Raw genomic sequence first — 14,921 nt, forward strand, 5'->3', positions numbered from 1 at the left:
TAATTTTCTGAATGTGCATATAAATAAAAGTAATCTTATGAGGTTTCGACCAAAGGGGTGACAGATAAATACGAATTATAAGTGGTTTCTTAGTAAATCAGCCGTAGAAGTAGTAAAATCTTATCCTTATCTCGGAAGCATTATTTCAGAATAGCTGAATTTAGGTCAGGAGATACCAGGTGGAACTTGTAATTCCAGCCACACACTAGCCCCACATTTTAATCTGGATTGCTCATAAACACGGCCTTAAAGCATTTGAGTGCCCCACAAGCACAACACAACCACAAAGAGTTAAGTAAATGTAGAAGCCACTTTCTTCAGAACAGTGACAACACACGGCATGTGCAATTGCCCTTCTTTTCCACCATTGTGTCATTTGTCACAGACCTAGGAAACCTCCTTATGAGTGCCCCGCAAATTCCAATAACCCCAGTCAGGAGACTTGCCTAACCAGTCGGAAAGTCAAGTTTTCTAATTTCACAAAGATATTTCAGCAACAAACAGCGTTGGGGGTGAGGGGGGGGGCTCACTGGAACTAATTGAAACCACTTGGAACTGGTAGGTGCCAAAGCATCACAATAAGAAAACAATATTTTCTTTCAGTGCTAGAAGTGCTAAAGGCAGTGCTTAATTTGTAAAATAATTAGAGCAGGTGCCGAATGCTTTTCTTGGAATTCCATAGCTGGCACTGGCAAATGTCAGGATTTCCAAATACTAAAGTTGCACAATCTGGATTCTACCTCGTGCTTATTTCTTATCCCACCATATACTTCATTCCAATGTATGTTACTCATGCAGGTTCTCTTTCATCTCTGCTGACACACTACGTCATTTTTGTTCCATCTTTCTTTTCCTCCTACTTTTTCTGAGTTTCTCCCTCTTGCTCTGGACAAAGGTCTGATGAGGTCCTATTAAAAACCGGTCCCCAAAATGAAGTGCGGGTGGCACACCTTCAGCCACCGCTCAAAGTTAAGCACTGGGTATAGGTTGCATCCCCAGCCGAATAAAGACAGAGGTTGGTTCCCACCGGCGAGGGCAGGTCAGGCACGTTCTCCTTCTGAGAAAACAGGTTTGAATGAGAACACTGCTGACACACTCGGGAACTCCCCTCTGGGAAATGCGGCGTGATGCACGCACCGAGAGACAACTGGTTGCCTCCCTCCCCGCCCCCGTAGCTGAGGTGGGTGGAGCCTGCACCGGGATTCAGAAGCGCGTGCTCGTGGACTGTCTGCTGCTCTGAGGATGGCCAGGCTTTGGCGCGAGAATGACCGGGACACCCAGGGACTTTGGAGGGCCGCGCGGAGCTCCTGAACCCCCGCAATGAGTCACCGCGGCAGGCTGCTGGCCTGTCTCCTCGCCGTGTTGGCTCCAGCAGTGCTAGCAGGTAAGAGTAGGAAGAGGAACTTCCGCCTGACTGTGATGGAGGCTGTACAGTAGCTCATTCGACAGGCACCTGTTGCAGAGGTCCGAGTCTGACCTGCAGGCCACAGGTTTCAATGCCAGTGCTGTATCTTTTTAGGTTAATGCACTTTTATATGGACCTCTATTTAATTTGCACATTATAGGATAGATTTTCATTTGGGTGGCACAGAGGGTTAATGCACCTTCTGCGAAGATCTGTTTGTAACCTACTGGTCATGTGTTCCAATTTGCGGCAGTGCAGTCCAGTTTTCCATCTGTCAGAGTTTGAAGTTATGCCTTCCCATTAAGTTAAATAACAAAAAAATACATTTATATAAGAGACAGGCTAACGGAGTGGAAGATGAAAGCATGTATTACCATCTGCTCATTCACAAGCTCAAGTTTAGCAGGAGGTTCTTGTAACCGGGTGAATTGAATTTAAACCAGAGGATTCATCACTGCTTTATAAATGGCCATTCATCATATAAAAATCTAGTTATTCAGGTAGGGCATAATTACTACACTCACAAACACCATACAGGGCTTAAAATATCAGAAGATTGCCACCAGACCGGCAATTCGGCTTTCGTCATGAAGTTACTCGTCTATGAGATTGCCATTTGACCTCGTTTTTTTGTTTTAAAGTAAGCGTGACATGCATTTTGAGGTGATTGCTACAAATATACATTTGCAAATTGGTCAGGTATTTACTGCATCAAATTATTGCATACTTAATTATCACCACGAAAGAGATGCAGAGTCACTCTGGGACTACCCTCCAGGACTTTCCGATAGGATATTGACATGCGATCTAATGTGCAGTCCCTATTAACTTTTCATTCACTTGTCTGGCTTTTGACTCAATCTAAACCAGTCATACCAGCCTTTCAGGAACAAATGCACCTTCAGGAACATGTTGTCACATGACAGACATTTACTCAGCACTATCGATATTTCTGGGTTGACCCTAATATGTGACTGGCTATTGTTCATTTGTACAAGCATTTTTATGGAATGCTGACACATAGGCACTCATTATTATAGTACATTTCATTTCAGCAGCGTTGACAATTTTATCTTCTAATTGTTGTCAAACTTGTGTGCCAACCGGTCAATATTAAGATGTAAATTCATTTTTTGTTTTTAACAATTTCATTTTGAAAACTCTTATAATTTTATAAGATTTCCTATTAGTGTTCTCCATGTCTTGACATTTCAATATTGTAATAGTTCACATGATCAGTTAGTTTCTTTAATTTACAACCTCATAATTTGAGGTACTTTTAATTAGGGGTCCCTGTTTTCCGTTTTTTCTTGATTTTTACAGATAAATATAGAGAGAACATTTTTTATTTTCCTGTCTTTATTTATTTTTAAAAGTGGATAAAAATGGAATTTAGGTTGTTTATTCACTGATTCACTCATGACTACCAGACAAGTAGCTGTGTGGATTGACAGGCAAGGGAGTTAAATAGAAAATCATTTTAGTAATGCGGCTTGATTAGCAGTAGATGTGCATGAAGTTAATTTGAAAATGTGCATGTTTTCATATAAGTACATTGATTTATCCTCTATGGGTGTTCGTATCAACGAAACCTATCAGGCATTCAAGTATGAGTCTTCACTTATCGGTTAAATGCATTTGAAAATATACTAATTTCAGGTTTGTTTTTTCCCAAAACCTAAAATAAATATATGGATAAATACAGATACAATTTCTGTGATGTTTCTGTTGGTCAAACGTAGTGTGATGCAACCTGCAGTATACCAATTTTTTTGGGAAAGTCACACCATTGTGATTTACTGATGTCCACTTTGGGGGTTGGTGTTTACTTAAAAATAAAATGTCCTGCCCCAACTCCCTTAAAGAAACCCCCTCTCTTGGGATTACCAGTCCCTTTCATCTTCTGATTTACCGCTAACCAGTGCGAGCACTTCCACTGAATTTGTGGCCTAGCATCCAACCAGGTGACACTGAAACAAGGCTTGTTGTCCTTACTCAATGTCACAGCATGAAACATTCCTAATTTTTCTTTGGACATACAAAGTGTTCCCATATCAAACTCTATAGCTATTGGTGTCAAAGTTACTAGACTGGTATTGCCACTTGACACTTAAAATGGGTCACCCTGGATGGGTTTTTTTCTGTCACAGAAATCTAGCAGTAGAGCAAACTTACCTCTTGCTGTAAACCAGATTTCAATATGTTTTAAGTCATTTAATTTGGTGGTTTAAATATGGTTCATGTTTTCTACCAGGCTCTTTTGAGCACATTAAGGGTTTCGGTTTGAATCTTGGAAGTTTGGGACTTCCTTGTGATGGAGGCATTCTAATATTAAAAGAAAATCATCTCAAATCTTGTCCTTGCTTAACAACTGCTCCTAAACCACTTTACAGGAGCGTAGTGCAGCCTTCTCTGGGTCCCATATTAGCTGTGGAGCCCGGCCTCTGGCACGGAGGTGCTCTGACATATTATTCTCCCAGACTGGTCACAGAGCCTGTCCTCTTCAGGAATCTCAATGCTCACACTGGCTGCACAGATTGGCATCTCTCAGTTTACCTCCTCCCATACACAGGGCAGTAGTTTAGGGTCCGATTTAGATATTGATGGACGGGTTACTCCGACACAACGGGACGGATATCCTGTCCACTGGAATATAAATCCTATAATATCCTATGGCATTTAGATTTCGGTGGACGGGATAGCTGAAACCATTGTGACAGAGTACCAGCCCACCAAGATCTAGATCAGGCTCTAAGTGAGTGAGGTTTAGGGGTGTGAGTCTTAGATTTCCCACCCATCTCGCAAAAGAGTGTTTGTCAAGCAGAGATTGGGTTTCTATATCACCAGGATTAGGAGGGTAAAGGTTTTGGTTGTTAAAGTAGACAATAAGAAGAATGGACATTTACATTTTTAAATCATAATTCTTGAAGCTCTTCACATCTATGGGTCTGCTTCACAAAAGTAATCTGAGACAAAATCCTAACTTTACTACTTTCGGTATTCACAGAAGGCATTTAGGAGTACTAAAGTTAGGATTTTGTCTCAGATTACTTTTGTGAATCGGGCCTGATCTGTTTATTTGGTGTTGTATAGGTAGAGTTTGCCAACAGGCAATAGAAGACTGGCAAGTTGACCCCATGCTATACAGTGCACTTTATAGGTTTCAATCCAGTAAGACAGCTCAATGGGCTATGTGCCTGCTGTAATGACCTGGGTGGAAAAAACTTCCAGATCATAGGTTCCAGTGATGCTAAGAGAACTTGGTGGGCAAATAAAACGTGCTGCAATAAACGAATGTCTATGATATGTGTGTGTGCCTATGTGTGGGTGCGCATGCATATGTGTGTGCCATCAAGGCTGTCTGTTTTTAGGTCTTTGATATTTGGCATGAACCCAAATTCAAGGGGCACTGGACTGCATTTCAGAGAACATTTTTCTTCCAGCCAGAAATCTCAAGTTCGACCTGACATTCTTAAAACAGTCTATTTTGCTGTGGAGGCTAAAAGCAAAATGTGATCAGGAGGTGGAGGTTGTGAGAGCAACATCACCGAAACCAGTGGATAATTTGCCTTCTACGGGTTCCTTCCCTCAGCTTTCCGTCAATAGTGAAGTAGTGTGGCTCACTGGTTAGAGGCGGCAGACCCGAGAGCAGAGGACGGCCCGGGACCAGGGTTCGATTCCTGGCGTGGCAGGTTTCTGGACCAGGGTCAGCGTACTCGATAATTCTCTCGCCTCGGTGCCCACTCTGATCAGCGATCACACTCGGCAACTCTGGGCATCAGCTTGCCTCATCTTCACTAACGGCCCCACCAGACCGCCGGGGATGCCTGGTCTCACCCTGGAGATACCCATTAAGGGACCATCTCTCAGGGAAGCCAGGAAGGGTTTCGCAGCGGTCGAAGCGCCTTGGGACCCTACGGGTAAGTAGTGCGCTATATAAATGCCAATACATACATACATACATACAATAGAAAAAGTTGTCTTGCAATATTTGAGCGTGGGTGTTTTTGAAAATAGTGAATGTAGCTTTGCATATTTGCAGCTAGAGACATGAGAGTCACGATTGCCATGCTAGAAAAAGAGCTTTGAAGTGTGAACAGATATATGCAGGGCCACAGGAATTATGCGTTTGTGAAGCCGCAGAGTTTTTCGCATATTTGTAATTTGCGCCATTTGCCACATATTCTATCATCTGCTGCATAATCTGCAGATTTTAGCACAAAAAAATGTTTCTAGCTCAAACAGTTCAATAGTTACTAAAACGTAGCAACATGTGTTTCTTTTCAGTAGAAAGGCCCTTTGCAAAGGTTGAATTGTCACCTTTCTGTGGCTCAACTTGGGTGTTAAACTGGTACTAATGAGGTGCAACTAATGCTTAGATAGTCATAAATGTAAAAATAATAAAGCAATACTAACACAAAATGTGCAGCATAATGCAGCATAATTTGCCTTTTCTTGCCACATAACTTACTCAACTCTGTCGCATATTAGGCCCCTCCCCAGCTACTTAATTCCAGTGGCCCTGGATATATGAGGGATCTAAGTCTAGGTACTGATACACTTGCTACTTCCTGCTATAAAACATAGAAGTACAAGGAATGTTGTGCACTTTTGTCTTAGTCATTCACACTATGCACCTCCCTTTCTTAAAAAAAAGAACTACTTAAATAGAGGGCCATTGGTATGAATATATGAATGAAAATATCTCTAAAGTGCACCCCCACTATGAGAGTGTCCCAGTGCTAATGCAAAATGGCCAGAAGAGATCATCAACCACCCTACAATTTGAACAGGTGAGCTTTCAATTGCTTCCGAAAAACGGTTGCCTGGAATACATCTGAGTTGGAGGGGAAGCTCATTCCAGTGCTTAGCTGCCAAAACAGAGCAGGCCAGACCACCCAACTTCTTACATTTAGTGGGAGGAATGACTAGCAACGTGATAGATCGTGAACGTTGGTTCTTCGTGGGCTGTATTCATTTAGCCTGTTGGACAGGTATACAGGACCAGCCTGGTAAAAATATTGTTGCTCGAAGGTCAAGGCTTTAAAAACAATCCTTTTTCTCACTAACAATGCAGTTTGTTACAGTAGAGTATACTGAGGCACGTTCAGCAAGCTTAAAAAAAAGCCTAATTGCACAGTTTGCAGTCTCTGTATTAGGTAATCTGGGATCCCCAGATAGAAAACATTGGAGTAATCCAATCTGGAGAGAATCAACGCCTGGATTACTGATTTCCTGGCTTCTCATGGCAGGGAATTGAGAAATGTCTTTAACATCTCGAGTGTTCAGCAGGAGGTTTTCACCACTGCCAAAATTCGATATTAAAATGTAGGTCTATGTCGAGGTGCTGTGAGGGTGAGGGATAGTGTAGAACTGCTCGGCCAGGCACCTGACCAACCGGGAAAGGGGTTAGGGCCAAATAGCAGAATCTCTGTTTTGTCAGGAGTACATTGTAGGCAGTTGGCTTTAAGCCACCCCATCTCCGCAAAAATGCAACCTCCCCCTTCCCCCGCTACGCTCCCTTCTTCCCGTCTTCTATCCCTTTAATGTTTTTCTGTTGATACCTACCAATTTGACCAATGCCTGGTGGAGCTTCCTTATAGCTGAAGAGGAGATGGGCTGCAGATTCCCCCTCGGCCGTCACCTACCCAGGCGGACCTTGGGCAAATTTTCCCTTCATCTCTCGGTCGTATCTATACCATACCCCTTTTTCCCTTTCTCCCCCTTTCCCTTCCTCTCTCCATTTTCCTTTTCGTCCATGCTCCTTAAAAGTTTTTATTAATGCCTTTGGTAACTTGTAACTGATGTAAGTTTGTAACTATATGGAACCTTATGTAAAGTGCTCTGATACCTTCAGGTCTAGCCAGCACTATATAAAACTCTTTAAATAAATAAATGAAATAAATAAATAAATAAAAAAATAAAATGTTTCTTTGCCTACTGGCAAATTGTCTTCATAGGTCAGCAGAAGCCGGGTATCATCTTCATAAGAGACAATTTCAATGCCAAAGTCTACAATCAGAAATGCAAGTGGGGACATGTAAATGTTAAAAAAAAGTTCGGAGGTCAGGGCCAAGCCCTGAGTTACCCTGCACTTAAAAGTCTTCACATCTGAAAATAACAGCTTAATCCGCACAGCCTGTTCTCTATGGTTCAAAAATGGCCCAGCCACTCAAATGCTATCGTTTCCACCCCAATCGAGGCTATGCGCTGCAAATAGGATCTCATGTGAGACCGTGTCAGACACTGTGGAGCGGACTAACAAAATCTGGCCGGTCTTGGGGCCAGAATCCAAAGTTAGCTAAATGGAATTAGGTATTTCCATCAGAGCTGTCTCTGTGCTATGGTGAGCCCTGAAGCATGATTGTGATAGGTGAAGGTCGAAAGTATCCAAAAATGTCGTTAAGTGGGAATTCACAAGCTTCTGAAGTAACTTTGAGACCCCAGGGAGCAGGAAAATGGGTCTAACGTTAGACAGGATTTTCAGGTCAGCATTAGGCTTTTTGAGGAGAGTGATAACACTTGTCTTTTTGCAAGAGTTAGGGACCATCCCTAATGGCAATGAGGCAGCGAATAAATCTAGATATATTGGACTTAAACTGTCCCCTAGTTGCCTTAAAATATGGGGAGGGAATGGATCCAAAGAGAAACCAGTCTTATTTATTTAGACAGCCCTTCAGTTCCTCTTCGGTGGGTGGAATACAGGGCAACAGTTGACACTGAACTGGGGGCTTTATTGGACTCGAAGCTGCGCCCATAGACTCATTGCCGTTCAACCTCAAGATGTTAGACTGAATCTTAATAAATATACTTCTCTTAGGGTCGAAGCACAGTGTTAAACTTTGCGAGAATGCTGCCCATCAGATCATGTGAAAGCCATCACGTGTCAGGAGAGTCTCTGTTTATCTTTGGGACAGAGGGAGGTACTCTCAATGAATATTTTCTAGGGTCAAAGGGGCATAGGTCTTTCCAGTGATGGGCAAAAAGGCATATGCAACACAGATACTGCCAAACCCAGCTGAGAGTCTCCGCACCCAACTCTCAACTGGACAATGAATGCATAAAGTGAGTGGGACACAAGAAACACTCTCTTGAAGCTACGCCGCTGCTTAGATAGTTTGCAAAGATATGCCTCTGAGGCTTACACGCCTCACACAGGCTTCAAAGCTGGTGTTCTTATTCTCTTGCACATTCCACACATGATGACAAGACACACCCATTGTTGGTTAGATCACTTCTTTTATCGTCTTTTCTTAATTATATGCAGCATTATGAGGAGAGCTACGAGGGCCGGACTGGGAACCACAACCGGCCCTGGCAAAGTACTTGGCCGGCCCCCCATTCCCACTCGGGGGGTTGGAGGTGCCGACAAGCTCTTTGCCGGAGCCGGTTTTCAGCCGATTTTGGTACAGGGCCGATTTTGCAGCTATGCTGGAAAAACGGCCCTAAAACAAAAACGGCCCCCACCCATGCGGCGCACCGGGGCATTGCCCAATGCCTGCTATGGCCAGTCCGGCCCTGAAAGCTACTCTTTGCGCAAACTTTCTTCTCCCTGTTGTATCATGGAGGGAGTGTTGTTCCTTCTTCTGTTCCTCGTCTTCGCATGAGTGGTTTGCATGAGTTTCACTACTTCTGATGTAGATGTGGTTCTGCCTCTATTTCATTTTTATTTGTAGCACTGACTTCAATGCCCACTAGAGCTTGGCCTCTCTGTCCACGCACTAGTGCACTGGCCTAAGCACAGGTAACCCTGGATATTTTTGCTCTTGCTGCCCTGAATGCACACTACGGCCTTTACCGCTTGGTCACCCCTTGCACCAGCTGAAGAGTATTTATCTCTGGTCCTTTTTGATAAAGCACAGTTAGTAGAAATTGGCTCCTAGGGGCTTCTTCACTGTCTCATTGGTTGCAGAGCCTAGAGTGTCTCTCTTCTCTTCCTTCTCTCTTCTCTCTTCCTATGATCTCTCTCTCTCTCTTCCTATGATCTCTCTGGCCGATCTGGATCTGCTTGCTGTCACACTGACTACAACCCCCTGGCTTCCTTATGTTCCATAGGTTGCAGAGGCTTTACTACAGATTTAAGGTCTCTCGTACTGGCTGCACAGCATAGCATCCATAGGTGTCTGCAGTGCTAAATATGAGCCTGTGGGTGCCGCCACTCACTTTTAGGACCGGCACTTATTTTCCCTCATCAGACATATCCAGAGAAAGATGGGAAAACCGTCACAAAAGGAGAAAGCAGTAACCTGTAAGTGTGAGATAAAGAGGTAGCAGTGCCTGGGAGCGGGTGGAAGAGTCATGAGGGGATTGCAGAGGTTGCTGCATTCGTATATAGCGCACTGACATTTAATAGTGCGGTCTGCTGGCTTCTAAACAGAGCTTCGGGTACCAGCAATCAACATTTTACAAATTAGGCACTGGCGTGTCTGCCTGTGGCTCCGCCTTCCTAAACTCATCTTTCACGGTCTCACACTGGCTACAGAGCGTCTGTGGGTATCTCCCACTGGCTGCAGAGCTGTGGCTCTGTAAGTCTTTTTACTGTCTCACGGGTTGCAGAGCTAGGCCTTTCAGCAGTTGCCCTGTCACACTCGCTATAAAGCCCAGTCTCTGGGCCTCTTTGCTATATCAGCAGGGGGTGGAGCTGTAGGGTGGTGTTTGCAGTGTTACATCTCTGCTAATAAATGTATTTTTAGATGAGTAGCTGGGTACAGGTGCTTTCATTCGGGTATGTATGGTGAAGTGTCTGTCTGATTTCACCTTAGATTTTTGCATACATACACTGACAAAAACACACACACTCTTTTTCATCTCTGGTTTGAAAGCCCTAAAAATGTGTTTCTTTTACAAAATATTTTGTTTCTCTCATTTAATCCTCCTATTAATCCGTATTCCTCTCCCTTTCCACTGCCTCTGAAGCCTCACTCATGCGCCATGCTTGTCATATAATGTTCAATTCAATTCAAATCTTTATTGTTTAAGAGTATTTAAAACCATAACAATGTCTTGATACAAATAAGGTATCAATATAAAATGATTAAAAGTGTATAAAAGCAAAAAACTTGTTGATTGTTTTGTCATGGAACCCGGGAATAGTGTCCTTATCATGAAAGCAATTAAAATATATTCATAATTCTGTAACGTCAGATTGTAGTCAAGTTAAGATTTTAGCAAAGAATAACATTGAAAATCTTTTAGACACATTTTTTAAAATTGCAATAAGAAATCCTAGACATTACTGTATTGGCCGTGCCACATGGTTTTTCTCATAAAATAATAGAAATTTCATCATTTTGCAGGACACCTGAGGATCTGTTATACCAAGTCCTCTTATGATAGCAGATCTACAAGTTCGAATTCCTCTATCATTAACCCCTTCCGTGCGGCCGCGATTTTCCCCGTGTGCTGCAGCCGGCAGAACACGGGCGGGCCATGACGAACCCCAGCCGTCATCAGCACACGAGCACTGTAGTGCATGACGGCTGGGGTTCGTCACCAGCATGGAAGGGGTTAAAAGCTTTTTTTTAGTAATGAAACACTTTTTGATTTTATGCTGGGGCAGACACATATGAGGCGGATAAAGTCTTGCCATGCAGCCCCATACAAACTACAAGATTTGATGCCTATATTCTTCCATGCTGGTTGATCTGCCAGGCTTGGTAATACCCCAAATCTGGTGGCCATTAGCTTGCGTTTTATGTGAGGCGAGTATGTTGTGCCAAGGTATTCCGCTGGTCAGAGTGATATATAGGATTGGAGAACCATCCAGCCGTGAGATCTTTTTGCTAAGGTAGCTTTGTCTTCCAGTAATGAATGTAGCTTTGCCACTTTATTTAATATGCTACGGAAGATTTGGAAGGAAGGGTTCTGCGGCCATAGTTCCTTTATCTCGGTATCCTTCAATGCCATTTTCAAGAATTTGCCGTAGCTTGAATTTGGATCGTCTTCCTGGGCTTGCCACAGGGCGCCATTTAATACATTGGATCGATTCTGCCAAAGTTGATACCAAGTTTTAATCACAGCATATTTTCTCCATATCTCCTGCTTAATAAGGCCGAATTCCCGTCGGACCTGTGTCGGGGCTGCTGTCTGAGGTAGATTGAAGACTTTTTTATAGGCCTTTGTTTGCTGAGAGTCTAGGAGTTTACAATCTTTGCCATTTAACACTATGCTTGCATAGGTTAAGGAGGGTAGTAGTTTCGCGGCCATCACTGATGTTAGTGGTGTGAAAGCGGGACCATATAGTTTCTTTGCAATGGCACAAAAAGCATAAATAATGCAGTTTCCTTTTTTTCAGATATTGTTTCTGAAATTGAAAATTTAATCTTTTATCTATGTATACCCCTAGGTACTTATAAGTACTTACTATTTCAAGGTGCGTCTCTCCCAATTTGAATCGATACTGATACCGTGAGCAATTTGTGACTGACATGGTTTTTGTTTTAGTGTTGTTGATTTTCAGTGCATTAGTTTTAGCAAACATTAAGAGCTCATTAAGTGCTCTTTGTAGGCCTACTTGGGTCAAACTAAACAAAACTATATTGTCTGCGTACGAGAGATGCGTGATGGGCAGTGTTCCCAAGCGCAGAGGATGTGTGTTTGCTTGATCCAGTCGGGGTGAAAGGTCTGCCATAAAACGATTAAATAAATGGGGGACTAATACACAGCCTTGCTTTAGTCCAGTCACAGTATGTATCTTTTTTGATAATTTTGAACCATTCGCCATTTTCACGCTGACCCACGTGCACGTATACAGTTGTATAATGGGTCGTAACATTATTTCTGGGAGACCCAGGTCCTGTAGTTTGGTCTATAGCAGCCCACGGTTCACACGATCAAATGCGGCTTTTAAATCTATAAAACACAATTGTAGTGGTCTTCGCTGGCATTTGCACTTATCTGCTAGTGTGACAAGGGCTAAAATATTCTTTGTTGTACCACATACTTTACGGAACCCAGTTTGATTAAATGGGATCAGCCCTTTCATGTTGGACCATTCTACCAAGTCCTCCAGGATTAGTGAGGCAAAATATTTTTCTTCCATGTCCATAAGTGCGATTAAGCGATAGTTTACCGGGTCTGCCCTATCACCACCCTTGAAAATTGGATTGAAAATTGACCCTTTCCAACTTGCGGGAAGGGTATTATTGAAACCGATTTTGTTGTAGAGTCCTGATAACGATTTTGCCCAGTAGTTAGGATCAGCCCCAAAGATAGCCTGGTGGATGCTATTTGGGCCTGGAGCCCCATCGCGGTGGCCCTTTTTTAATTATCCTGGCAATGTCTTCAGCTATGTAGTATTGACTTTCCGGGCTGGAATGGGACTGTGATCTTGTGATTCTGGGTGGTTCTTCCCCGACAGTTTTAGGACAAGAGTTTTGTTGTTACTATTAGTTACTATTTTCGTGAATGTGATCTTCAAATGTTTTGCTTAGCTGAACTACCCAGCTGTTCTCTGTTACTGAGGCATTATTTATCACTTTTTTTGAACTAATTGTGCAGTTTACTAATTCCCAAAAGAGCCTGTTGTTTCCTTGTTTGGCACTAAAAAGTAACTTCGCCCAGAAAGTCTCCTGTTGTACTTTCTGGTCTTTCCAGATCTGAATTTTATACAGCCTCTTGATATTCTTTATTTCCCGCCAGGTGTGATTTTGACTTTCTGTGTATTATTTTTCCTCATCGCCTTTCTCAGTTCTTTTCTTAGCGAGTAGGTTTTGCTGGACATATTTGCATTGGGCTTGAACATTCTAGACTGTGCATAAATAATTTAAGGTGGCTGTGTTAATAATCTGTTCGTGAAGATGGACCAGATCTCAACTGAATTATCGCTGGATACAATCTTTGCTTCAATTATTTCTTTTGCTAATGATGTTAGTTCAGGCAATGTTTCCATTGACCATCTTATTTGTTTCATATTTGTTGTAGTCAGATGACCCATCTCCAGTTCGAACACCTGATATGAATGATCACTTTGCGTTGAGTGCTTGATCGTAGTAAATTTTGTCACGCGAGCGAGTAAAGGAAGCGTTAGAATTGTATAATCTAAGATTGACTGTGAGTGGGCACCCTGATAAGTCCGCCCCGGGGAAGTGTCATCTTTAGTTCCACCGTTTAAGACTCGCAAGCCTAGAAGTTCTAGTGCCAAGACCAGCTTTTGCCCATTCAGATCGTGTCTCTTTATTGAAGAGGATGATTGTACAGGAACAGACCATAGTTCGTTGTCCGCTGTCAGCTGGTCATCATCATCTAGTGTATGTATTAAATATGAATTAAAGTCGCCGGTTATTATTATCTCCCATGCTGGGTTTTCATATCTGATCGAGGTGATTATTGACATTAAGTTTTCAGATTGTACCGCTTTTCTCCTGGCATTTGATGAAAGTAGAGATTTATTAAAATTAATGTTGTGTGATTTTTAGGCCCCTGGACCATTTTAATTACTTGTAAGTCTGAAGTCGAACTCAATAATTGTTCAGTTTTTATATCTAAAGCCGTTGATATATATATTGCTAGGCCACCCTTTCGGCCTTCCATGTTTATGTGTTCTGGTTGCCGTTACATGGTGGAGAGTGTTGTTGGCCACTTCCTTGCACTCCATCAGCCAGGTTTCTTGGAGGGCAATGATGTCATAATACTCACAATATACTGGAGCATTGTTTTCTTCTAGTTCTTTTTTTGAACCCGCGATATTCCAGAATAGAAATTTTACAATGCTATTATTGGGGCTTTTACCATTCGTGGCAAGTCATTCTATTTTCCGGGCGTTTAGGACTGTGGCCATCCAATTCCATTTGTTACTATCTGTGAGAAGTTGGCCTGGTATATAATGCTCACTAATTCTAGTGATCACTTTGTACCATGCCAAGCAACCCTTATGATGATTGGTTGTAAGTCAACCTTATAGACCAGTTATCCTAGGGGTAACGTGGACAAAGCAGTCTTAGGCTAAACTCTGAAAGGCATGTGAAGCCAGCTGTATTACCATACACAACCCACTTGAATACCAAATGAAAGTACACCACACAGATATATATTGAAAATATATATTGATTTATTAACTAAAAGTTTCCCCTGGACTCTTTATGAGCACAGAAGCACAAGCGTTAAACACAAGACAGTTTAAAATACACAAAAGTTGCACAATATGGATGAGCCCTAGGGGCCACCTAAACCATATACTAAGAAAGTGGTATAAGAGATATCAATCAGAAAGGAAACAGGCTTAGGGCCTTGGGAATCGCTGGAGCTATTCGAGACTAGCAGTGACTAAGTCGGGAAAGGCCCGCGGGACTCGAGTGCAGTGTTTAGAGTGCACGCACTCACCAATGCAAAGTCTATGGTGCGTAAAAAGTACAAAGTTAGTAAGTTCGGAAACTTCCGAGTGACCTATAGAGCTGAAACTTGAGACACAGGCCCTAGAGATGTCTACCAGTGTAGGAACACTGGCGGAGCTGAGTTACCTCACCCACAGGAAGCGGGTGCACAGGGTCGAAGTAGTGTCGGGTTTCGTCACGCTGGT

General features: G+C 42.7%; 1 protein-coding gene across 1 annotated transcript in view; it reads left to right on the forward strand.

Moving 5' to 3' along the window:
- The first annotated feature begins 1,192 nt into the window (after positions 1–1,192).
- Positions 1,193–14,921, forward strand: part of IL20RB (interleukin 20 receptor subunit beta) — a 243,646-nt gene continuing 229,917 nt past the window's right edge. The window contains exon 1 of the mRNA XM_086943914.1: positions 1,193–1,384. Within this exon, the coding sequence (XP_086800040.1) occupies positions 1,321–1,384 (64 nt within the window). The 5' untranslated portion in view covers positions 1,193–1,320. The remainder of the gene's footprint in view (positions 1,385–14,921) is intronic.

Source organism: Lissotriton vulgaris, chromosome 11 (assembly GCF_964263255.1).
Source record: "Lissotriton vulgaris chromosome 11, aLisVul1.2, whole genome shotgun sequence".
Classification (NCBI taxonomy): Eukaryota; Metazoa; Chordata; class Amphibia; order Caudata; family Salamandridae; genus Lissotriton; species Lissotriton vulgaris.